The following is a 24,385-nucleotide window of genomic DNA, read 5'->3' as shown; positions in this document are numbered from 1 at the left end:
TTAATAATGAGTTACCTTTGTTTCATTTTATATTGTTCCTGATCATCATTAGCTCCTAATGAAGAACAGAACACCTCATTCATTATGTAACAGACAGTAATTACATAGTCATTTAGTAATATGTAGAAACAAGTGAATTTGAAGGCAGGACACAAACACATTCAGATGTTTCCATGAGCCCTCTCTTCAACTGACACTGCCATCAAGAGGACTTTAAAGAAGAACTACTGTTCAGAAGAAACACTGGCACATGTGCTCCTGCAGAAAAGAATGGTGTTTTCTTTTGTAAAGATGAGATGTACTCATTCTGGTCTATGGAATACTGTAGTATTTTAGCTCATAAATTACCATTTGTCCCATTTGTAGGCTGATGTGCAAATTGGTTCACACTGCCAAATATGAAGATGTGCATTAGACTTTTAAGATTTCTGATCAAAACAAAACACATGAGGGACATCAGTCAGTACAGTGTGGTGTGATGCCCATAGCCTTCTCTGAGGATACCGGTTTCTGTGAATAGAAATGGAGGATATAATCCATTACATTGTAGAGACTGCACACTGTGTAGTGTATTTCACTACTGTTAGAAGTGTTGAAATACACTCCATCAGTTAGTAGTTCAGCAGGGACCTTGTCAGAGTCAGCTATTGAGCAGTTAATGTTGAAATGATTGGTAATTTATGAGTAGTTATTCTAAGAAACCATAGTTACAAAGTAATTCTTTATGAGACTCAGTAATTATTATTCACTCAATAGTGAAATTCCCTATTCATTAGTTTGCTGTTACCTACTGAGTAGTTAACTAGTAGTCCTTGTTAGTTACTTAAGTGTTAATGCAGCACTACTCATTTGTTCCTGCTTAGTTTATTATTTACTTATAATAGATTATTTACTTATTAACTATGAAACAGTACTGTAAAGTGTTACCGAAAATCATCATATTAGAGTTTCCCAAGATTTCATCATTTGAAAAATCCATGCAAAGATCATAATTCATTGTATGACATTATATAATTACTGAGAGTCACAAAAAACATATTGTAAAAACAAAGGTTGCTGATTTATTACCTCAGCAGTGATGTTGTTGACCAGAGTCTTGTACTCAGTTGAGGAAGGATCAGTGTAAGCAGGGATGAAGACTCGCTGGATGCGGACTTGTAAAATAATAACTGCTTCTCCTGATTTAGCCGGTACCACAATGGCGGTGGTAGCAAGAGTAGAGAAAGAAGAATCGGATATGTTCATTACAGCAAGATCAGTGCTGTCTGGCGTCCTAGTGGTTCTCTGAGTGTGAATTTGTTTCTCAGAGAAAGAAAATGTAGTAGGTTCAATGAAAGATGGAGACTTCCTAGTGGATTTTGCTTCTTCTGTGACTGAAATCTGATATGCAGTAGGCTGAAGCATATCAGATGTGTTATTTGTTTCTGTTATTGATGTAGATTTATTTATAATAGAAGAAGCTCGAACCAATAATGTATCAGTTGATGTTTCAGTTAAAACAGATGAATGGTCTGTTGGAGTAAATAGTCCTGAGACAAAAAGTGTTCTAGGTTCAACAATAGCTGTAGAACTCTGACCTGAGGGTATTGGCGAGCGTGAAACAAACTGCAAAAGAAGATTGAAAAAAATATTCAATTATTTGTGAACTTGAAAAAATTGGTTTCGACGTTAAAAACAAAGTATGATAAAAATCTTACATTAGCGAAACCATGGTGGAGCACATGTAGATCTTCCAAAGTGACGTAAATAGAGTATTTTCCAAAGTTAACATCAAGCCAACTGCTGGTATTCATGGAGCCAGAACCACAAGATGAGTCTTTAACAAAGCGGTGTAAGGAGATGTCAAAAAACAACTCTTCATACTGAAACTGCACAGAAAGATTCAACAGCACATACAACAAAGAATTGGTGCGTGAAGGAACTTACCTGAGCCGTTGACTTGTCCAGAACCCTTCAGGTACTCTACCAGAACACCTGTAATCTCCTGCTTCCTGATCAAAGTGGTTCGCTCAAACACCAGGTCCAGCCCTTCGACACTGTTACGCAAAAGTGAAACACATGTTAGCAAAATTTCGCTCAAACACTGTTTGGTTTGGAAAATTTCAAAAAAATGACACGGAGACCCAATTGTCACATTCATAAAACAACTGCATCAAATGGAAAAAGGTCTCCTGCCAAGAAAAGGCATCCACTCACATCACTTGGTAAACGTCGCAGTCCACCTCTGCTGTTGCGATTGTTAGCATCTCTGCAGTCAGACTGGGGAGCAGCGGGACAAGTTTCCACTGGAACCAGTCGCTCCACTCAGCTCTGGAAAAGCCTGGGAAATGAGCACTGATGACGCTGAATGTCCGATTCATCATGATGTCCCTCACCACAGGATTGATTTCTGGGGCCTTGGAGAAAGGTGAGGGGAAAAAAAGTCAATCACTCTCCGTCCATCCAGTTTTCACAGCTACTTTTCTTACAGGGTTTTCATGTAGACAAATGTTACACTGTTTCTATTTTGACAGTATATCGTGTGTGAAGTATTTGTTGTTACCCGTGAGCTGTTGGCCAGAGCCACCAAGAACTCCTCAACATTCTGCATAGCATCGCCTTGATTCAGACGCTCAAAAACTCTGTTGATCAAATCTGTGTTGTTCAGTGCTCCAGAACGTACGGTGAGATCAGCTGCTTGAGACGGAGTCAAGAGTTCCAGTGATGCAAACTGCAAAAGAAGATTGGGAAGGTTTCATCATTCATCTCTGCGTGACCTTTACCCCACTGGACATGACAGGGAATACCAGGAAGGGTTTTCAGAGTCTTACACTAGAGAAATAATCGTTGAGCGACTTCAGCTCTGCCAGAGTCACATAGACGGAGTATCTGCCAAAGTTGGCCCTAAGCCAGGCCCCGGCGCTGTTGGTGCCAGATCCGCAAGACGAGCCTGCAACAAAGCGGTGAAAGGGGAGGTCGTCAAAGAAAATGACTCCATACTAAGACTGACAAGAAGCACATCAAGATATGACAGCACGTGCGGCAAGGAATTGGTGCGTGAAGGAACTTACCTGAGCCGTTGACTTGTCCAGAACCCTTCAGGTACTCTACCAGAACACCTGTGATCTCCTGCTTCCTGATCAAAGTGGTTCGCTCAAACACCAGGTCCAGCCCTTCGACACTGTTACGCAAAAGTGAAACACATGTTAGCAAAATTTCGCTCAAACACTGTTTGGTTTGGAAAATTTCAAAAAAATGACACGGAGACCCAATTGTCACATTCATAAAACAACTGCATCAAATGGAAAAAGGTCTCCTGCCAAGAAAAGGCATCCACTCACATCACTTGGTAAACGTCGCAGTCCACCTCTGCTGTTGCGATTGTTAGCATCTCTGCAGTCAGACTGGGGAGCAGCGGGACAAGTTTCCACTGGAACCAGTCGCTCCACTCAGCTCTGGAAAAGCCTGGGAAATGAGCACTGATGACGCTGAATGTCCGATTCATCATGATGTCCCTCACCACAGGATTGATTTCTGGGGCCTTGGAGAAAGGTGAGGGGAAAAAAAGTCAATCACTCTCCGTCCATCCAGTTTTCACAGCTACTTTTCTTACAGGGTTTTCATGTAGACAAATGTTACACTGTTTCTATTTTGACAGTATATCGTGTGTGAAGTATTTGTTGTTACCCCTGAGCTGTTGGCCAGAGCCACCAAGAACTCCTCAACATTCTGCATAGCATCGCCTTGATTCAGACGCTCAAAAACTCTGTTGATCAAATCTGTGTTGTTCAGTGCTCCAGAACGTACGGTGAGATCAGCTGCTTGAGACGGAGTCAAGAGTTCCAGTGATGCAAACTGCAAAAGAAGATTGGGAAGGTTTCATCATTCATCTCTGCGTGACCTTTACCCCACTGGACATGACAGGGAATACCAGGAAGGGTTTTCAGAGTCTTACACTAGAGAAATAATCGTTGAGCGACTTCAGCTCTGCCAGAGTCACATAGACGGAGTATCTGCCAAAGTTGGCCCTAAGCCAGGCCCCGGCGCTGTTGGTGCCAGATCCGCAAGACGAGCCTGCAACAAAGCGGTGAAAGGGGAGGTCGTCAAAGAAAATGACTCCATACTAAGACTGACAAGAAGCACATCAAGATATGACAGCACGTGCGGCAAGGAATTGGTGCGTGAAGGAACTTACCTGAGCCGTTGACTTGTCCAGAACCCTTCAGGTACTCTACCAGAACACCTGTGATCTCCTGCTTCCTGATCAAAGTGGTTCGCTCAAACACCAGGTCCAGCCCTTCGACACTGTTACGCAAAAGTGAAACACATGTTAGCAAAATTTCGCTCAAACACTGTTTGGTTTGGAAAATTTCAAAAAAATGACACGGAGACCCAATTGTCACATTCATAAAACAACTGCATCAAATGGAAAAAGGTCTCCTGCCAAGAAAAGGCATCCACTCACATCACTTGGTAAACGTCGCAGTCCACCTCTGCTGTTGCGATTGTTAGCATCTCTGCAGTCAGACTGGGGAGCAGCGGGACAAGTTTCCACTGGAACCAGTCGCTCCACTCAGCTCTGGAAAAGCCTGGGAAATGAGCACTGATGACGCTGAATGTCCGATTCATCATGATGTCCCTCACCACAGGATTGATTTCTGGGGCCTTGGAGAAAGGTGAGGGGAAAAAAAGTCAATCACTCTCCGTCCATCCAGTTTTCACAGCTACTTTTCTTACAGGGTTTTCATGTAGACAAATGTTACACTGTTTCTATTTTGACAGTATATCGTGTGTGAAGTATTTGTTGTTACCCCTGAGCTGTTGGCCAGAGCCACCAAGAACTCCTCAACATTCTGCATAGCATCGCCTTGATTCAGACGCTCAAAAACTCTGTTGATCAAATCTGTGTTGTTCAGTGCTCCAGAACGTACGGTGAGATCAGCTGCTTGAGACGGAGTCAAGAGTTCCAGTGATGCAAACTGCAAAAGAAGATTGGGAAGGTTTCATCATTCATCTCTGCGTGACCTTTACCCCACTGGACATGACAGGGAATACCAGGAAGGGTTTTCAGAGTCTTACACTAGAGAAATAATCGTTGAGCGTCTTCAGCTCTGCCAGAGTCACATAGACGGAGTATCTGCCAAAGTTGGCCCTAAGCCAGGCCCCGGCGCTGTTGGTGCCAGATCCGCAAGACGAGCCTGCAACAAAGCGGTGAAAGGGGAGGTCGTCAAAGAAAATGACTCCATACTAAGACTGACAAGAAGCACATCAAGATATGACAGCACGTGCGGCAAGGAATTGGTGCGTGAAGGAACTTACCTGAGCCGTTGACTTGTCCAGAACCCTTCAGGTACTCTACCAGAACACCTGTGATCTCCTGCTTCCTGATCAAAGTGGTTCGCTCAAACACCAGGTCCAGCCCTTCGACACTGTTACGCAAAAGTGAAACACATGTTAGCAAAATTTCGCTCAAACACTGTTTGGTTTGGAAAATTTCAAAAAAATGACACGGAGACCCAATTGTCACATTCATAAAACAACTGCATCAAATGGAAAAAGGTCTCCTGCCAAGAAAAGGCATCCACTCACATCACTTGGTAAACGTCGCAGTCCACCTCTGCTGTTGCGATTGTTAGCATCTCTGCAGTCAGACTGGGGAGCAGCGGGACAAGTTTCCACTGGAACCAGTCGCTCCACTCAGCTCTGGAAAAGCCTGGGAAATGAGCACTGATGACGCTGAATGTCCGATTCATCATGATGTCCCTCACCACAGGATTGATTTCTGGGGCCTTGGAGAAAGGTGAGGGGAAAAAAAGTCAATCACTCTCCGTCCATCCAGTTTTCACAGCTACTTTTCTTACAGGGTTTTCATGTAGACAAATGTTACACTGTTTCTATTTTGACAGTATATCGTGTGTGAAGTATTTGTTGTTACCCCTGAGCTGTTGGCCAGAGCCACCAAGAACTCCTCAACATTCTGCATAGCATCGCCTTGATTCAGACGCTCAAAAACTCTGTTGATCAAATCTGTGTTGTTCAGTGCTCCAGAACGTACGGTGAGATCAGCTGCTTGAGACGGAGTCAAGAGTTCCAGTGATGCAAACTGCAAAAGAAGATTGGGAAGGTTTCATCATTCATCTCTGCGTGACCTTTACCCCACTGGACATGACAGGGAATACCAGGAAGGGTTTTCAGAGTCTTACACTAGAGAAATAATCGTTGAGCGACTTCAGCTCTGCCAGAGTCACATAGACGGAGTATCTGCCAAAGTTGGCCCTAAGCCAGGCCCCGGCGCTGTTGGTGCCAGATCCGCAAGACGAGCCTGCAACAAAGCGGTGAAAGGGGAGGTCGTCAAAGAAAATGACTCCATACTAAGACTGACAAGAAGCACATCAAGATATGACAGCACGTGCGGCAAGGAATTGGTGCGTGAAGGAACTTACCTGAGCCGTTGACTTGTCCAGAACCCTTCAGGTACTCTACCAGAACACCTGTGATCTCCTGCTTCCTGATCAAAGTGGTTCGCTCAAACACCAGGTCCAGCCCTTCGACACTGTTACGCAAAAGTGAAACACATGTTAGCAAAATTTCGCTCAAACACTGTTTGGTTTGGAAAATTTCAAAAAAATGACACGGAGACCCAATTGTCACATTCATAAAACAACTGCATCAAATGGAAAAAGGTCTCCTGCCAAGAAAAGGCATCCACTCACATCACTTGGTAAACGTCGCAGTCCACCTCTGCTGTTGCGATTGTTAGCATCTCTGCAGTCAGACTGGGGAGCAGCGGGACAAGTTTCCACTGGAACCAGTCGCTCCACTCAGCTCTGGAAAAGCCTGGGAAATGAGCACTGATGACGCTGAATGTCCGATTCATCATGATGTCCCTCACCACAGGATTGATTTCTGGGGCCTTGGAGAAAGGTGAGGGGAAAAAAAGTCAATCACTCTCCGTCCATCCAGTTTTCACAGCTACTTTTCTTACAGGGTTTTCATGTAGACAAATGTTACACTGTTTCTATTTTGACAGTATATCGTGTGTGAAGTATTTGTTGTTACCCCTGAGCTGTTGGCCAGAGCCACCAAGAACTCCTCAACATTCTGCATAGCATCGCCTTGATTCAGACGCTCAAAAACTCTGTTGATCAAATCTGTGTTGTTCAGTGCTCCAGAACGTACGGTGAGATCAGCTGCTTGAGACGGAGTCAAGAGTTCCAGTGATGCAAACTGCAAAAGAAGATTGGGAAGGTTTCATCATTCATCTCTGCGTGACCTTTACCCCACTGGACATGACAGGGAATACCAGGAAGGGTTTTCAGAGTCTTACACTAGAGAAATAATCGTTGAGCGACTTCAGCTCTGCCAGAGTCACATAGACGGAGTATCTGCCAAAGTTGGCCCTAAGCCAGGCCCCGGCGCTGTTGGTGCCAGATCCGCAAGACGAGCCTGCAACAAAGCGGTGAAAGGGGAGGTCGTCAAAGAAAATGACTCCATACTAAGACTGACAAGAAGCACATCAAGATATGACAGCACGTGCGGCAAGGAATTGGTGCGTGAAGGAACTTACCTGAGCCGTTGACTTGTCCAGAACCCTTCAGGTACTCTACCAGAACACCTGTGATCTCCTGCTTCCTGATCAAAGTGGTTCGCTCAAACACCAGGTCCAGCCCTTCGACACTGTTACGCAAAAGTGAAACACATGTTAGCAAAATTTCGCTCAAACACTGTTTGGTTTGGAAAATTTCAAAAAAATGACACGGAGACCCAATTGTCACATTCATAAAACAACTGCATCAAATGGAAAAAGGTCTCCTGCCAAGAAAAGGCATCCACTCACATCACTTGGTAAACGTCGCAGTCCACCTCTGCTGTTGCGATTGTTAGCATCTCTGCAGTCAGACTGGGGAGCAGCGGGACAAGTTTCCACTGGAACCAGTCGCTCCACTCAGCTCTGGAAAAGCCTGGGAAATGAGCACTGATGACGCTGAATGTCCGATTCATCATGATGTCCCTCACCACAGGATTGATTTCTGGGGCCTTGGAGAAAGGTGAGGGGAAAAAAAGTCAATCACTCTCCGTCCATCCAGTTTTCACAGCTACTTTTCTTACAGGGTTTTCATGTAGACAAATGTTACACTGTTTCTATTTTGACAGTATATCGTGTGTGAAGTATTTGTTGTTACCCCTGAGCTGTTGGCCAGAGCCACCAAGAACTCCTCAACATTCTGCATAGCATCGCCTTGATTCAGACGCTCAAAAACTCTGTTGATCAAATCTGTGTTGTTCAGTGCTCCAGAACGTACGGTGAGATCAGCTGCTTGAGACGGAGTCAAGAGTTCCAGTGATGCAAACTGCAAAAGAAGATTGGGAAGGTTTCATCATTCATCTCTGCGTGACCTTTACCCCACTGGACATGACAGGGAATACCAGGAAGGGTTTTCAGAGTCTTACACTAGAGAAATAATCGTTGAGCGTCTTCAGCTCTGCCAGAGTCACATAGACGGAGTATCTGCCAAAGTTGGCCCTAAGCCAGGCCCCGGCGCTGTTGGTGCCAGATCCGCAAGACGAGCCTGCAACAAAGCGGTGAAAGGGGAGGTCGTCAAAGAAAATGACTCCATACTAAGACTGACAAGAAGCACATCAAGATATGACAGCACGTGCGGCAAGGAATTGGTGCGTGAAGGAACTTACCTGAGCCGTTGACTTGTCCAGAACCCTTCAGGTACTCTACCAGAACACCTGTGATCTCCTGCTTCCTGATCAAAGTGGTTCGCTCAAACACCAGGTCCAGCCCTTCGACACTGTTACGCAAAAGTGAAACACATGTTAGCAAAATTTCGCTCAAACACTGTTTGGTTTGGAAAATTTCAAAAAAATGACACGGAGACCCAATTGTCACATTCATAAAACAACTGCATCAAATGGAAAAAGGTCTCCTGCCAAGAAAAGGCATCCACTCACATCACTTGGTAAACGTCGCAGTCCACCTCTGCTGTTGCGATTGTTAGCATCTCTGCAGTCAGACTGGGGAGCAGCGGGACAAGTTTCCACTGGAACCAGTCGCTCCACTCAGCTCTGGAAAAGCCTGGGAAATGAGCACTGATGACGCTGAATGTCCGATTCATCATGATGTCCCTCACCACAGGATTGATTTCTGGGGCCTTGGAGAAAGGTGAGGGGAAAAAAAGTCAATCACTCTCCGTCCATCCAGTTTTCACAGCTACTTTTCTTACAGGGTTTTCATGTAGACAAATGTTACACTGTTTCTATTTTGACAGTATATCGTGTGTGAAGTATTTGTTGTTACCCCTGAGCTGTTGGCCAGAGCCACCAAGAACTCCTCAACATTCTGCATAGCATCGCCTTGATTCAGACGCTCAAAAACTCTGTTGATCAAATCTGTGTTGTTCAGTGCTCCAGAACGTACGGTGAGATCAGCTGCTTGAGACGGAGTCAAGAGTTCCAGTGATGCAAACTGCAAAAGAAGATTGGGAAGGTTTCATCATTCATCTCTGCGTGACCTTTACCCCACTGGACATGACAGGGAATACCAGGAAGGGTTTTCAGAGTCTTACACTAGAGAAATAATCGTTGAGCGACTTCAGCTCTGCCAGAGTCACATAGACGGAGTATCTGCCAAAGTTGGCCCTAAGCCAGGCCCCGGCGCTGTTGGTGCCAGATCCGCAAGACGAGCCTGCAACAAAGCGGTGAAAGGGGAGGTCGTCAAAGAAAATGACTCCATACTAAGACTGACAAGAAGCACATCAAGATATGACAGCACGTGCGGCAAGGAATTGGTGCGTGAAGGAACTTACCTGAGCCGTTGACTTGTCCAGAACCCTTCAGGTACTCTACCAGAACACCTGTGATCTCCTGCTTCCTGATCAAAGTGGTTCGCTCAAACACCAGGTCCAGCCCTTCGACACTGTTACGCAAAAGTGAAACACATGTTAGCAAAATTTCGCTCAAACACTGTTTGGTTTGGAAAATTTCAAAAAAATGACACGGAGACCCAATTGTCACATTCATAAAACAACTGCATCAAATGGAAAAAGGTCTCCTGCCAAGAAAAGGCATCCACTCACATCACTTGGTAAACGTCGCAGTCCACCTCTGCTGTTGCGATTGTTAGCATCTCTGCAGTCAGACTGGGGAGCAGCGGGACAAGTTTCCACTGGAACCAGTCGCTCCACTCAGCTCTGGAAAAGCCTGGGAAATGAGCACTGATGACGCTGAATGTCCGATTCATCATGATGTCCCTCACCACAGGATTGATTTCTGGGGCCTTGGAGAAAGGTGAGGGGAAAAAAAGTCAATCACTCTCCGTCCATCCAGTTTTCACAGCTACTTTTCTTACAGGGTTTTCATGTAGACAAATGTTACACTGTTTCTATTTTGACAGTATATCGTGTGTGAAGTATTTGTTGTTACCCCTGAGCTGTTGGCCAGAGCCACCAAGAACTCCTCAACATTCTGCATAGCATCGCCTTGATTCAGACGCTCAAAAACTCTGTTGATCAAATCTGTGTTGTTCAGTGCTCCAGAACGTACGGTGAGATCAGCTGCTTGAGACGGAGTCAAGAGTTCCAGTGATGCAAACTGCAAAAGAAGATTGGGAAGGTTTCATCATTCATCTCTGCGTGACCTTTACCCCACTGGACATGACAGGGAATACCAGGAAGGGTTTTCAGAGTCTTACACTAGAGAAATAATCGTTGAGCGACTTCAGCTCTGCCAGAGTCACATAGACGGAGTATCTGCCAAAGTTGGCCCTAAGCCAGGCCCCGGCGCTGTTGGTGCCAGATCCGCAAGACGAGCCTGCAACAAAGCGGTGAAAGGGGAGGTCGTCAAAGAAAATGACTCCATACTAAGACTGACAAGAAGCACATCAAGATATGACAGCACGTGCGGCAAGGAATTGGTGCGTGAAGGAACTTACCTGAGCCGTTGACTTGTCCAGAACCCTTCAGGTACTCTACCAGAACACCTGTGATCTCCTGCTTCCTGATCAAAGTGGTTCGCTCAAACACCAGGTCCAGCCCTTCGACACTGTTACGCAAAAGTGAAACACATGTTAGCAAAATTTCGCTCAAACACTGTTTGGTTTGGAAAATTTCAAAAAAATGACACGGAGACCCAATTGTCACATTCATAAAACAACTGCATCAAATGGAAAAAGGTCTCCTGCCAAGAAAAGGCATCCACTCACATCACTTGGTAAACGTCGCAGTCCACCTCTGCTGTTGCGATTGTTAGCATCTCTGCAGTCAGACTGGGGAGCAGCGGGACAAGTTTCCACTGGAACCAGTCGCTCCACTCAGCTCTGGAAAAGCCTGGGAAATGAGCACTGATGACGCTGAATGTCCGATTCATCATGATGTCCCTCACCACAGGATTGATTTCTGGGGCCTTGGAGAAAGGTGAGGGGAAAAAAAGTCAATCACTCTCCGTCCATCCAGTTTTCACAGCTACTTTTCTTACAGGGTTTTCATGTAGACAAATGTTACACTGTTTCTATTTTGACAGTATATCGTGTGTGAAGTATTTGTTGTTACCCCTGAGCTGTTGGCCAGAGCCACCAAGAACTCCTCAACATTCTGCATAGCATCGCCTTGATTCAGACGCTCAAAAACTCTGTTGATCAAATCTGTGTTGTTCAGTGCTCCAGAACGTACGGTGAGATCAGCTGCTTGAGACGGAGTCAAGAGTTCCAGTGATGCAAACTGCAAAAGAAGATTGGGAAGGTTTCATCATTCATCTCTGCGTGACCTTTACCCCACTGGACATGACAGGGAATACCAGGAAGGGTTTTCAGAGTCTTACACTAGAGAAATAATCGTTGAGCGACTTCAGCTCTGCCAGAGTCACATAGACGGAGTATCTGCCAAAGTTGGCCCTAAGCCAGGCCCCGGCGCTGTTGGTGCCAGATCCGCAAGACGAGCCTGCAACAAAGCGGTGAAAGGGGAGGTCGTCAAAGAAAATGACTCCATACTAAGACTGACAAGAAGCACATCAAGATATGACAGCACGTGCGGCAAGGAATTGGTGCGTGAAGGAACTTACCTGAGCCGTTGACTTGTCCAGAACCCTTCAGGTACTCTACCAGAACACCTGTGATCTCCTGCTTCCTGATCAAAGTGGTTCGCTCAAACACCAGGTCCAGCCCTTCGACACTGTTACGCAAAAGTGAAACACATGTTAGCAAAATTTCGCTCAAACACTGTTTGGTTTGGAAAATTTCAAAAAAATGACACGGAGACCCAATTGTCACATTCATAAAACAACTGCATCAAATGGAAAAAGGTCTCCTGCCAAGAAAAGGCATCCACTCACATCACTTGGTAAACGTCGCAGTCCACCTCTGCTGTTGCGATTGTTAGCATCTCTGCAGTCAGACTGGGGAGCAGCGGGACAAGTTTCCACTGGAACCAGTCGCTCCACTCAGCTCTGGAAAAGCCTGGGAAATGAGCACTGATGACGCTGAATGTCCGATTCATCATGATGTCCCTCACCACAGGATTGATTTCTGGGGCCTTGGAGAAAGGTGAGGGGAAAAAAAGTCAATCACTCTCCGTCCATCCAGTTTTCACAGCTACTTTTCTTACAGGGTTTTCATGTAGACAAATGTTACACTGTTTCTATTTTGACAGTATATCGTGTGTGAAGTATTTGTTGTTACCCCTGAGCTGTTGGCCAGAGCCACCAAGAACTCCTCAACATTCTGCATAGCATCGCCTTGATTCAGACGCTCAAAAACTCTGTTGATCAAATCTGTGTTGTTCAGTGCTCCAGAACGTACGGTGAGATCAGCTGCTTGAGACGGAGTCAAGAGTTCCAGTGATGCAAACTGCAAAAGAAGATTGGGAAGGTTTCATCATTCATCTCTGCGTGACCTTTACCCCACTGGACATGACAGGGAATACCAGGAAGGGTTTTCAGAGTCTTACACTAGAGAAATAATCGTTGAGCGTCTTCAGCTCTGCCAGAGTCACATAGACGGAGTATCTGCCAAAGTTGGCCCTAAGCCAGGCCCCGGCGCTGTTGGTGCCAGATCCGCAAGACGAGCCTGCAACAAAGCGGTGAAAGGGGAGGTCGTCAAAGAAAATGACTCCATACTAAGACTGACAAGAAGCACATCAAGATATGACAGCACGTGCGGCAAGGAATTGGTGCGTGAAGGAACTTACCTGAGCCGTTGACTTGTCCAGAACCCTTCAGGTACTCTACCAGAACACCTGTGATCTCCTGCTTCCTGATCAAAGTGGTTCGCTCAAACACCAGGTCCAGCCCTTCGACACTGTTACGCAAAAGTGAAACACATGTTAGCAAAATTTCGCTCAAACACTGTTTGGTTTGGAAAATTTCAAAAAAATGACACGGAGACCCAATTGTCACATTCATAAAACAACTGCATCAAATGGAAAAAGGTCTCCTGCCAAGAAAAGGCATCCACTCACATCACTTGGTAAACGTCGCAGTCCACCTCTGCTGTTGCGATTGTTAGCATCTCTGCAGTCAGACTGGGGAGCAGCGGGACAAGTTTCCACTGGAACCAGTCGCTCCACTCAGCTCTGGAAAAGCCTGGGAAATGAGCACTGATGACGCTGAATGTCCGATTCATCATGATGTCCCTCACCACAGGATTGATTTCTGGGGCCTTGGAGAAAGGTGAGGGGAAAAAAAGTCAATCACTCTCCGTCCATCCAGTTTTCACAGCTACTTTTCTTACAGGGTTTTCATGTAGACAAATGTTACACTGTTTCTATTTTGACAGTATATCGTGTGTGAAGTATTTGTTGTTACCCCTGAGCTGTTGGCCAGAGCCACCAAGAACTCCTCAACATTCTGCATAGCATCGCCTTGATTCAGACGCTCAAAAACTCTGTTGATCAAATCTGTGTTGTTCAGTGCTCCAGAACGTACGGTGAGATCAGCTGCTTGAGACGGAGTCAAGAGTTCCAGTGATGCAAACTGCAAAAGAAGATTGGGAAGGTTTCATCATTCATCTCTGCGTGACCTTTACCCCACTGGACATGACAGGGAATACCAGGAAGGGTTTTCAGAGTCTTACACTAGAGAAATAATCGTTGAGCGTCTTCAGCTCTGCCAGAGTCACATAGACGGAGTATCTGCCAAAGTTGGCCCTAAGCCAGGCCCCGGCGCTGTTGGTGCCAGATCCGCAAGACGAGCCTGCAACAAAGCGGTGAAAGGGGAGGTCGTCAAAGAAAATGACTCCATACTAAGACTGACAAGAAGCACATCAAGATATGACAGCACGTGCGGCAAGGAATTGGTGCGTGAAGGAACTTACCTGAGCCGTTGACTTGTCCAGAACCCTTCAGGTACTCTACCAGAACACCTGTGATCTCCTGCTTCCTGATCAAAGTGGTTCGCTCAAACACCAGGTCCAGCCCTTCGACACTGTTACGCAAAAGTGAAACACATGTTAGCAAAATTTCGCTCAAACACTGTTTGGTTTGGAAAATTTCAAAAAAATGACACGGAGACCCAATTGTCACATTCATAAAACAACTGCATCAAATGGAAAAAGGTCTCCTGCCAAGAAAAGGCATCCACTCACATCACTTGGTAAACGTCGCAGTCCACCTCTGCTGTTGCGATTGTTAGCATCTCTGCAGTCAGACTGGGGAGCAGCGGGACAAGTTTCCACTGGAACCAGTCGCTCCACTCAGCTCTGGAAAAGCCTGGGAAATGAGCACTGATGACGCTGAATGTCCGATTCATCATGATGTCCCTCACCACAGGATTGATTTCTGGGGCCTTGGAGAAAGGTGAGGGGAAAAAAAGTCAATCACTCTCCGTCCATCCAGTTTTCACAGCTACTTTTCTTACAGGGTTTTCATGTAGACAAATGTTACACTGTTTCTATTTTGACAGTATATCGTGTGTGAAGTATTTGTTGTTACCCCTGAGCTGTTGGCCAGAGCCACCAAGAACTCCTCAACATTCTGCATAGCATCGCCTTGATTCAGACGCTCAAAAACTCTGTTGATCAAATCTGTGTTGTTCAGTGCTCCAGAACGTACGGTGAGATCAGCTGCTTGAGACGGAGTCAAGAGTTCCAGTGATGCAAACTGCAAAAGAAGATTGGGAAGGTTTCATCATTCATCTCTGCGTGACCTTTACCCCACTGGACATGACAGGGAATACCAGGAAGGGTTTTCAGAGTCTTACACTAGAGAAATAATCGTTGAGCGACTTCAGCTCTGCCAGAGTCACATAGACGGAGTATCTGCCAAAGTTGGCCCTAAGCCAGGCCCCGGCGCTGTTGGTGCCAGATCCGCAAGACGAGCCTGCAACAAAGCGGTGAAAGGGGAGGTCGTCAAAGAAAATGACTCCATACTAAGACTGACAAGAAGCACATCAAGATATGACAGCACGTGCGGCAAGGAATTGGTGCGTGAAGGAACTTACCTGAGCCGTTGACTTGTCCAGAACCCTTCAGGTACTCTACCAGAACACCTGTGATCTCCTGCTTCCTGATCAAAGTGGTTCGCTCAAACACCAGGTCCAGCCCTTCGACACTGTTACGCAAAAGTGAAACACATGTTAGCAAAATTTCGCTCAAACACTGTTTGGTTTGGAAAATTTCAAAAAAATGACACGGAGACCCAATTGTCACATTCATAAAACAACTGCATCAAATGGAAAAAGGTCTCCTGCCAAGAAAAGGCATCCACTCACATCACTTGGTAAACGTCGCAGTCCACCTCTGCTGTTGCGATTGTTAGCATCTCTGCAGTCAGACTGGGGAGCAGCGGGACAAGTTTCCACTGGAACCAGTCGCTCCACTCAGCTCTGGAAAAGCCTGGGAAATGAGCACTGATGACGCTGAATGTCCGATTCATCATGATGTCCCTCACCACAGGATTGATTTCTGGGGCCTTGGAGAAAGGTGAGGGGAAAAAAAGTCAATCACTCTCCGTCCATCCAGTTTTCACAGCTACTTTTCTTACAGGGTTTTCATGTAGACAAATGTTACACTGTTTCTATTTTGACAGTATATCGTGTGTGAAGTATTTGTTGTTACCCCTGAGCTGTTGGCCAGAGCCACCAAGAACTCCTCAACATTCTGCATAGCATCGCCTTGATTCAGACGCTCAAAAACTCTGTTGATCAAATCTGTGTTGTTCAGTGCTCCAGAACGTACGGTGAGATCAGCTGCTTGAGACGGAGTCAAGAGTTCCAGTGATGCAAACTGCAAAAGAAGATTGGGAAGGTTTCATCATTCATCTCTGCGTGACCTTTACCCCACTGGACATGACAGGGAATACCAGGAAGGGTTTTCAGAGTCTTACACTAGAGAAATAATCGTTGAGCGACTTCAGCTCTGCCAGAGTCACATAGACGGAGTATCTGCCAAAGTTGGCCCTAAGCCAGGCCCCGGCGCTGTTGGTGCCAGATCCGCAAGACGAGCCTGCAACAAAGCGGTGAAAGGGGAGGTCGTCAAAGAAAATGACTCCATACTAAGACTGACAAGAAGCACATCAAGATATGACAGCACGTGCGGCAAGGAATTGGTGCGTGAAGGAACTTACCTGAGCCGTTGACTTGTCCAGAACCCTTCAGGTACTCTACCAGAACACCTGTGATCTCCTGCTTCCTGATCAAAGTGGTTCGCTCAAACACCAGGTCCAGCCCTTCGACACTGTTACGCAAAAGTGAAACACATGTTAGCAAAATTTCGCTCAAACACTGTTTGGTTTGGAAAATTTCAAAAAAATGACACGGAGACCCAATTGTCACATTCATAAAACAACTGCATCAAATGGAAAAAGGTCTCCTGCCAAGAAAAGGCATCCACTCACATCACTTGGTAAACGTCGCAGTCCACCTCTGCTGTTGCGATTGTTAGCATCTCTGCAGTCAGACTGGGGAGCAGCGGGACAAGTTTCCACTGGAACCAGTCGCTCCACTCAGCTCTGGAAAAGCCTGGGAAATGAGCACTGATGACGCTGAATGTCCGATTCATCATGATGTCCCTCACCACAGGATTGATTTCTGGGGCCTTGGAGAAAGGTGAGGGGAAAAAAAGTCAATCACTCTCCGTCCATCCAGTTTTCACAGCTACTTTTCTTACAGGGTTTTCATGTAGACAAATGTTACACTGTTTCTATTTTGACAGTATATCGTGTGTGAAGTATTTGTTGTTACCCCTGAGCTGTTGGCCAGAGCCACCAAGAACTCCTCAACATTCTGCATAGCATCGCCTTGATTCAGACGCTCAAAAACTCTGTTGATCAAATCTGTGTTGTTCAGTGCTCCAGAACGTACGGTGAGATCAGCTGCTTGAGACGGAGTCAAGAGTTCCAGTGATGCAAACTGCAAAAGAAGATTGGGAAGGTTTCATCATTCATCTCTGCGTGACCTTTACCCCACTGGACATGACAGGGAATACCAGGAAGGGTTTTCAGAGTCTTACACTAGAGAAATAATCGTTGAGCGTCTTCAGCTCTGCCAGAGTCACATAGACGGAGTATCTGCCAAAGTTGGCCCTAAGCCAGGCCCCGGCGCTGTTGGTGCCAGATCCGCAAGACGAGCCTGCAACAAAGCGGTGAAAGGGGAGGTCGTCAAAGAAAATGACTCCATACTAAGACTGACAAGAAGCACATCAAGATATGACAGCACGTGCGGCAAGGAATTGGTGCGTGAAGGAACTTACCTGAGCCGTTGACTTGTCCAGAACCCTTCAGGTACTCTACCAGAACACCTGTGATCTCCTGCTTCCTGATCAAAGTGGTTCGCTCAAACACCAGGTCCAGCCCTTCGACACTGTTACGCAAAAGTGAAACACATGTTAGCAAAATTTCGCTCAAACACTGTTTGGTTTGGAAAATTTCAAAAAAATGACACGGAGACCCAATTGTCACATTCATAAAACAACTGCATCAAATGGAAAAAGGTCTCCTGCCAAGAAAAGGCATCCACTCACATCACTTGGTAAACGTCGCAGTCCACCTCTGCTGTTGCGATTGTTAGCATCTCTGCAGTCAGACTGGGGAGCAGCGGGACAAGTTTCCACTGGAACCAGTCGCTCCACTCAGCTCTGGAAAAGCCTGGGAAATGAGCACTGATGACGCTGAATGTCCGATTCATCATGATGTCCCTCACCACAGGATTGATTTCTGGGGCCTTGGAGAAAGGTGAGGGGAAAAAAAGTCAATCACTCTCCGTCCATCCAGTTTTCACAGCTACTTTTCTTACAGGGTTTTCATGTAGACAAATGTTACACTGTTTCTATTTTGACAGTATATCGTGTGTGAAGTATTTGTTGTTACCCCTGAGCTGTTGGCCAGAGCCACCAAGAACTCCTCAACATTCTGCATAGCATCGCCTTGATTCAGACGCTCAAAAACTCTGTTGATCAAATCTGTGTTGTTCAGTGCTCCAGAACGTACGGTGAGATCAGCTGCTTGAGACGGAGTCAAGAGTTCCAGTGATGCAAACTGCAAAAGAAGATTGGGAAGGTTTCATCATTCATCTCTGCGTGACCTTTACCCCACTGGACATGACAGGGAATACCAGGAAGGGTTTTCAGAGTCTTACACTAGAGAAATAATCGTTGAGCGACTTCAGCTCTGCCAGAGTCACATAGACGGAGTATCTGCCAAAGTTGGCCCTAAGCCAGGCCCCGGCGCTGTTGGTGCCAGATCCGCAAGACGAGCCTGCAACAAAGCGGTGAAAGGGGAGGTCGTCAAAGAAAATGACTCCATACTAAGACTGACAAGAAGCACATCAAGATATGACAGCACGTGCGGCAAGGAATTGGTGCGTGAAGGAACTTACCTGAGCCGTTGACTTGTCCAGAACCCTTCAGGTACTCTACCAGAACACCTGTGATCTCCTGCTTCCTGATCAAAGTGGTTCGCTCAAACACCAGGTCCAGCCCTTCGACACTGTTACGCAAAAGTGAAACACATGTTAGCAAAATTTCGCTCAAACACTGTTTGGTTTGGAAAATTTCAAAAAAATGACACGGAGACCCAATTGTCACATTCATAAAACAACTGCATCAAATGGAAAAAGGTCTCCTGCCAAGAAAAGGCATCCACTCACATCACTTGGTAAACGTCGCAGTCCACCTCTGCTGTTGCGATTGTTAGCATCTCTGCAGTCAGACTGGGGAGCAGCGGGACAAGTTTCCACTGGAACCAGTCGCTCCACTCAGCTCTGGAAAAGCCTGGGAAATGAGCACTGATGACGCTGAATGTCCGATTCATCATGATGTCCCTCACCACAGGATTGATTTCTGGGGCCTTGGAGAAAGGTGAGGGGAAAAAAAGTCAATCACTCTCCGTCCATCCAGTTTTCACAGCTACTTTTCTTACAGGGTTTTCATGTAGACAAATGTTACACTGTTTCTATTTTGACAGTATATCGTGTGTGAAGTATTTGTTGTTACCCCTGAGCTGTTGGCCAGAGCCACCAAGAACTCCTCAACATTCTGCATAGCATCGCCTTGATTCAGACGCTCAAAAACTCTGTTGATCAAATCTGTGTTGTTCAGTGCTCCAGAACGTACGGTGAGATCAGCTGCTTGAGACGGAGTCAAGAGTTCCAGTGATGCAAACTGCAAAAGAAGATTGGGAAGGTTTCATCATTCATCTCTGCGTGACCTTTACCCCACTGGACATGACAGGGAATACCAGGAAGGGTTTTCAGAGTCTTACACTAGAGAAATAATCGTTGAGCGACTTCAGCTCTGCCAGAGTCACATAGACGGAGTATCTGCCAAAGTTGGCCCTAAGCCAGGCCCCGGCGCTGTTGGTGCCAGATCCGCAAGACGAGCCTGCAACAAAGCGGTGAAAGGGGAGGTCGTCAAAGAAAATGACTCCATACTAAGACTGACAAGAAGCACATCAAGATATGACAGCACGTGCGGCAAGGAATTGGTGCGTGAAGGAACTTACCTGAGCCGTTGACTTGTCCAGAACCCTTCAGGTACTCTACCAGAACACCTGTGATCTCCTGCTTCCTGATCAAAGTGGTTCGCTCAAACACCAGGTCCAGCCCTTCGACACTGTTACGCAAAAGTGAAACACATGTTAGCAAAATTTCGCTCAAACACTGTTTGGTTTGGAAAATTTCAAAAAAATGACACGGAGACCCAATTGTCACATTCATAAAACAACTGCATCAAATGGAAAAAGGTCTCCTGCCAAGAAAAGGCATCCACTCACATCACTTGGTAAACGTCGCAGTCCACCTCTGCTGTTGCGATTGTTAGCATCTCTGCAGTCAGACTGGGGAGCAGCGGGACAAGTTTCCACTGGAACCAGTCGCTCCACTCAGCTCTGGAAAAGCCTGGGAAATGAGCACTGATGACGCTGAATGTCCGATTCATCATGATGTCCCTCACCACAGGATTGATTTCTGGGGCCTTGGAGAAAGGTGAGGGGAAAAAAAGTCAATCACTCTCCGTCCATCCAGTTTTCACAGCTACTTTTCTTACAGGGTTTTCATGTAGACAAATGTTACACTGTTTCTATTTTGACAGTATATCGTGTGTGAAGTATTTGTTGTTACCCCTGAGCTGTTGGCCAGAGCCACCAAGAACTCCTCAACATTCTGCATAGCATCGCCTTGATTCAGACGCTCAAAAACTCTGTTGATCAAATCTGTGTTGTTCAGTGCTCCAGAACGTACGGTGAGATCAGCTGCTTGAGACGGAGTCAAGAGTTCCAGTGATGCAAACTGCAAAAGAAGATTGGGAAGGTTTCATCATTCATCTCTGCGTGACCTTTACCCCACTGGACATGACAGGGAATACCAGGAAGGGTTTTCAGAGTCTTACACTAGAGAAATAATCGTTGAGCGACTTCAGCTCTGCCAGAGTCACATAGACGGAGTATCTGCCAAAGTTGGCCCTAAGCCAGGCCCCGGCGCTGTTGGTGCCAGATCCGCAAGACGAGCCTGCAACAAAGCGGTGAAAGGGGAGGTCGTCAAAGAAAATGACTCCATACTAAGACTGACAAGAAGCACATCAAGATATGACAGCACGTGCGGCAAGGAATTGGTGCGTGAAGGAACTTACCTGAGCCGTTGACTTGTCCAGAACCCTTCAGGTACTCTACCAGAACACCTGTGATCTCCTGCTTCCTGATCAAAGTGGTTCGCTCAAACACCAGGTCCAGCCCTTCGACACTGTTACGCAAAAGTGAAACACATGTTAGCAAAATTTCGCTCAAACACTGTTTGGTTTGGAAAATTTCAAAAAAATGACACGGAGACCCAATTGTCACATTCATAAAACAACTGCATCAAATGGAAAAAGGTCTCCTGCCAAGAAAAGGCATCCACTCACATCACTTGGTAAACGTCGCAGTCCACCTCTGCTGTTGCGATTGTTAGCATCTCTGCAGTCAGACTGGGGAGCAGCGGGACAAGTTTCCACTGGAACCAGTCGCTCCACTCAGCTCTGGAAAAGCCTGGGAAATGAGCACTGATGACGCTGAATGTCCGATTCATCATGATGTCCCTCACCACAGGATTGATTTCTGGGGCCTTGGAGAAAGGTGAGGGGAAAAAAAGTCAATCACTCTCCGTCCATCCAGTTTTCACAGCTACTTTTCTTACAGGGTTTTCATGTAGACAAATGTTACACTGTTTCTATTTTGACAGTATATCGTGTGTGAAGTATTTGTTGTTACCCCTGAGCTGTTGGCCAGAGCCACCAAGAACTCCTCAACATTCTGCATAGCATCGCCTTGATTCAGACGCTCAAAAACTCTGTTGATCAAATCTGTGTTGTTCAGTGCTCCAGAACGTACGGTGAGATCAGCTGCTTGAGACGGAGTCAAGAGTTCCAGTGATGCAAACTGCAAAAGAAGATTGGGAAGGTTTCATCATTCATCTCTGCGTGACCTTTACCCCACTGGACATGACAGGGAATACCAGGAAGGGTTTTCAGAGTCTTACACTAGAGAAATAATCGTTGAGCGTCTTCAGCTCTGCCAGAGTCACATAGACGGAGTATCTGCCAAAGTTGGCCCTAAGCCAGGCCCCGGCGCTGTTGGTGCCAGATCCGCAAGACGAGCCTGCAACAAAGCGGTGAAAGGGGAGGTCGTCAAAGAAAATGACTCCATACTAAGACTGACAAGAAGCACATCAAGATATGACAGCACGTGCGGCAAGGAATTGGTGCGTGAAGGAACTTACCTGAGCCGTTGACTTGTCCAGAACCCTTCAGGTACTCTACCAGAACACCTGTGATCTCCTGCTTCCTGATCAAAGTGGTTCGCTCAAACACCAGGTCCAGCCCTTCGACACTGTTACGCAAAAGTGAAACACATGTTAGCAAAATTTCGCTCAAACACTGTTTGGTTTGGAAAATTTCAAAAAAATGACACGGAGACCCAATTGTCACATTCATAAAACAACTGCATCAAATGGAAAAAGGTCTCCTGCCAAGAAAAGGCATCCACTCACATCACTTGGTAAACGTCGCAGTCCACCTCTGCTGTTGCGATTGTTAGCATCTCTGCAGTCAGACTGGGGAGCAGCGGGACAAGTTTCCACTGGAACCAGTCGCTCCACTCAGCTCTGGAAAAGCCTGGGAAATGAGCACTGATGACGCTGAATGTCCGATTCATCATGATGTCCCTCACCACAGGATTGATTTCTGGGGCCTTGGAGAAAGGTGAGGGGAAAAAAAGTCAATCACTCTCCGTCCATCCAGTTTTCACAGCTACTTTTCTTACAGGGTTTTCATGTAGACAAATGTTACACTGTTTCTATTTTGACAGTATATCGTGTGTGAAGTATTTGTTGTTACCCCTGAGCTGTTGGCCAGAGCCACCAAGAACTCCTCAACATTCTGCATAGCATCGCCTTGATTCAGACGCTCAAAAACTCTGTTGATCAAATCTGTGTTGTTCAGTGCTCCAGAACGTACGGTGAGATCAGCTGCTTGAGACGGAGTCAAGAGTTCCAGTGATGCAAACTGCAAAAGAAGATTGGGAAGGTTTCATCATTCATCTCTGCGTGACCTTTACCCCACTGGACATGACAGGGAATACCAGGAAGGGTTTTCAGAGTCTTACACTAGAGAAATAATCGTTGAGCGACTTCAGCTCTGCCAGAGTCACATAGACGGAGTATCTGCCAAAGTTGGCCCTAAGCCAGGCCCCGGCGCTGTTGGTGCCAGATCCGCAAGACGAGCCTGCAACAAAGCGGTGAAAGGGGAGGTCGTCAAAGAAAATGACTCCATACTAAGACTGACAAGAAGCACATCAAGATATGACAGCACGTGCGGCAAGGAATTGGTGCGTGAAGGAACTTACCTGAGCCGTTGACTTGTCCAGAACCCTTCAGGTACTCTACCAGAACACCTGTGATCTCCTGCTTCCTGATCAAAGTGGTTCGCTCAAACACCAGGTCCAGCCCTTCGACACTGTTACGCAAAAGTGAAACACATGTTAGCAAAATTTCGCTCAAACACTGTTTGGTTTGGAAAATTTCAAAAAAATGACACGGAGACCCAATTGTCACATTCATAAAACAACTGCATCAAATGGAAAAAGGTCTCCTGCCAAGAAAAGGCATCCACTCACATCACTTGGTAAACGTCGCAGTCCACCTCTGCTGTTGCGATTGTTAGCATCTCTGCAGTCAGACTGGGGAGCAGCGGGACAAGTTTCCACTGGAACCAGTCGCTCCACTCAGCTCTGGAAAAGCCTGGGAAATGAGCACTGATGACGCTGAATGTCCGATTCATCATGATGTCCCTCACCACAGGATTGATTTCTGGGGCCTTGGAGAAAGGTGAGGGGAAAAAAAGTCAATCACTCTCCGTCCATCCAGTTTTCACAGCTACTTTTCTTACAGGGTTTTCATGTAGACAAATGTTACACTGTTTCTATTTTGACAGTATATCGTGTGTGAAGTATTTGTTGTTACCCCTGAGCTGTTGGCCAGAGCCACCAAGAACTCCTCAACATTCTGCATAGCATCGCCTTGATTCAGACGCTCAAAAACTCTGTTGATCAAATCTGTGTTGTTCAGTGCTCCAGAACGTACGGTGAGATCAATTATTTGGGTCGGATTTAGGAGTCTCAGTTCTTCATCCTTTTTTTTTGATGTTGTAATAAAAAAATCAATCATGTCATTATTTTTGTATCACACTTGATTTTTCTTTGCTTTTTTATTTTTAATGGTAATTTTGCAGTATGTGTACCTGCTTATTCTTTTCAAAGAATATTCCAAAGTTCTTCTCCAACCATTCTTTGATGTCTTTGATGTTTAAAACACACCCTGGATCTGACAGCAAAGAAAAAGTTATTTGATTATCTGCCTGACATTTGCTGATCCTAGCTATCCTGTATTTTACCTAGTCTTGTTCTTTTTTTCCATTTTATAATTTTTGTTTTTAAGTTCATGTCTGTCT

At 46.0% G+C, this 24,385-nt stretch overlaps 1 protein-coding gene across 1 annotated transcript in view; it reads right to left on the bottom strand.

Annotated features, from left to right (window-relative positions):
• Positions 1-456: 456 nt before the first annotated feature.
• LOC118804450 overlaps positions 457-24,385 on the bottom strand; it is a 24,757-nt gene continuing 828 nt past the window's right edge. Inside the window, exons 4-86 of the mRNA XM_036564960.1 lie at positions 24,252-24,258; positions 23,899-24,066; positions 23,553-23,752; positions 23,283-23,392; positions 23,043-23,161; positions 22,775-22,942; positions 22,429-22,628; positions 22,159-22,268; positions 21,919-22,037; positions 21,651-21,818; positions 21,305-21,504; positions 21,035-21,144; positions 20,795-20,913; positions 20,527-20,694; positions 20,181-20,380; positions 19,911-20,020; positions 19,671-19,789; positions 19,403-19,570; positions 19,057-19,256; positions 18,787-18,896; positions 18,547-18,665; positions 18,279-18,446; positions 17,933-18,132; positions 17,663-17,772; positions 17,423-17,541; positions 17,155-17,322; positions 16,809-17,008; positions 16,539-16,648; positions 16,299-16,417; positions 16,031-16,198; positions 15,685-15,884; positions 15,415-15,524; positions 15,175-15,293; positions 14,907-15,074; positions 14,561-14,760; positions 14,291-14,400; positions 14,051-14,169; positions 13,783-13,950; positions 13,437-13,636; positions 13,167-13,276; positions 12,927-13,045; positions 12,659-12,826; positions 12,313-12,512; positions 12,043-12,152; positions 11,803-11,921; positions 11,535-11,702; positions 11,189-11,388; positions 10,919-11,028; positions 10,679-10,797; positions 10,411-10,578; positions 10,065-10,264; positions 9,795-9,904; positions 9,555-9,673; positions 9,287-9,454; positions 8,941-9,140; positions 8,671-8,780; positions 8,431-8,549; positions 8,163-8,330; positions 7,817-8,016; positions 7,547-7,656; positions 7,307-7,425; positions 7,039-7,206; positions 6,693-6,892; positions 6,423-6,532; positions 6,183-6,301; positions 5,915-6,082; positions 5,569-5,768; positions 5,299-5,408; positions 5,059-5,177; positions 4,791-4,958; positions 4,445-4,644; positions 4,175-4,284; positions 3,935-4,053; positions 3,667-3,834; positions 3,321-3,520; positions 3,051-3,160; positions 2,811-2,929; positions 2,543-2,710; positions 2,197-2,396; positions 1,927-2,036; positions 1,698-1,816; positions 1,558-1,605; positions 457-510 (exon numbers count right to left, since the gene is read on the bottom strand). Coding sequence (XP_036420853.1) covers positions 457-510; positions 1,558-1,605; positions 1,698-1,816; positions 1,927-2,036; positions 2,197-2,396; positions 2,543-2,710; positions 2,811-2,929; positions 3,051-3,160; positions 3,321-3,520; positions 3,667-3,834; positions 3,935-4,053; positions 4,175-4,284; positions 4,445-4,644; positions 4,791-4,958; positions 5,059-5,177; positions 5,299-5,408; positions 5,569-5,768; positions 5,915-6,082; positions 6,183-6,301; positions 6,423-6,532; positions 6,693-6,892; positions 7,039-7,206; positions 7,307-7,425; positions 7,547-7,656; positions 7,817-8,016; positions 8,163-8,330; positions 8,431-8,549; positions 8,671-8,780; positions 8,941-9,140; positions 9,287-9,454; positions 9,555-9,673; positions 9,795-9,904; positions 10,065-10,264; positions 10,411-10,578; positions 10,679-10,797; positions 10,919-11,028; positions 11,189-11,388; positions 11,535-11,702; positions 11,803-11,921; positions 12,043-12,152; positions 12,313-12,512; positions 12,659-12,826; positions 12,927-13,045; positions 13,167-13,276; positions 13,437-13,636; positions 13,783-13,950; positions 14,051-14,169; positions 14,291-14,400; positions 14,561-14,760; positions 14,907-15,074; positions 15,175-15,293; positions 15,415-15,524; positions 15,685-15,884; positions 16,031-16,198; positions 16,299-16,417; positions 16,539-16,648; positions 16,809-17,008; positions 17,155-17,322; positions 17,423-17,541; positions 17,663-17,772; positions 17,933-18,132; positions 18,279-18,446; positions 18,547-18,665; positions 18,787-18,896; positions 19,057-19,256; positions 19,403-19,570; positions 19,671-19,789; positions 19,911-20,020; positions 20,181-20,380; positions 20,527-20,694; positions 20,795-20,913; positions 21,035-21,144; positions 21,305-21,504; positions 21,651-21,818; positions 21,919-22,037; positions 22,159-22,268; positions 22,429-22,628; positions 22,775-22,942; positions 23,043-23,161; positions 23,283-23,392; positions 23,553-23,752; positions 23,899-24,066; positions 24,252-24,258 — 12,049 coding nt within the window. The remainder of the gene's footprint in view (positions 511-1,557; positions 1,606-1,697; positions 1,817-1,926; positions 2,037-2,196; positions 2,397-2,542; positions 2,711-2,810; positions 2,930-3,050; positions 3,161-3,320; positions 3,521-3,666; positions 3,835-3,934; positions 4,054-4,174; positions 4,285-4,444; positions 4,645-4,790; positions 4,959-5,058; positions 5,178-5,298; positions 5,409-5,568; positions 5,769-5,914; positions 6,083-6,182; positions 6,302-6,422; positions 6,533-6,692; positions 6,893-7,038; positions 7,207-7,306; positions 7,426-7,546; positions 7,657-7,816; positions 8,017-8,162; positions 8,331-8,430; positions 8,550-8,670; positions 8,781-8,940; positions 9,141-9,286; positions 9,455-9,554; positions 9,674-9,794; positions 9,905-10,064; positions 10,265-10,410; positions 10,579-10,678; positions 10,798-10,918; positions 11,029-11,188; positions 11,389-11,534; positions 11,703-11,802; positions 11,922-12,042; positions 12,153-12,312; positions 12,513-12,658; positions 12,827-12,926; positions 13,046-13,166; positions 13,277-13,436; positions 13,637-13,782; positions 13,951-14,050; positions 14,170-14,290; positions 14,401-14,560; positions 14,761-14,906; positions 15,075-15,174; positions 15,294-15,414; positions 15,525-15,684; positions 15,885-16,030; positions 16,199-16,298; positions 16,418-16,538; positions 16,649-16,808; positions 17,009-17,154; positions 17,323-17,422; positions 17,542-17,662; positions 17,773-17,932; positions 18,133-18,278; positions 18,447-18,546; positions 18,666-18,786; positions 18,897-19,056; positions 19,257-19,402; positions 19,571-19,670; positions 19,790-19,910; positions 20,021-20,180; positions 20,381-20,526; positions 20,695-20,794; positions 20,914-21,034; positions 21,145-21,304; positions 21,505-21,650; positions 21,819-21,918; positions 22,038-22,158; positions 22,269-22,428; positions 22,629-22,774; positions 22,943-23,042; positions 23,162-23,282; positions 23,393-23,552; positions 23,753-23,898; positions 24,067-24,251; positions 24,259-24,385) is intronic.

Source organism: Colossoma macropomum, unplaced genomic scaffold, assembly GCF_904425465.1.
Source record: "Colossoma macropomum unplaced genomic scaffold, Colossoma_macropomum, whole genome shotgun sequence".
Taxonomy (NCBI): domain Eukaryota; kingdom Metazoa; phylum Chordata; class Actinopteri; order Characiformes; family Serrasalmidae; genus Colossoma; species Colossoma macropomum.
This window is presented reverse-complemented; position numbering and strand designations above follow the sequence as displayed.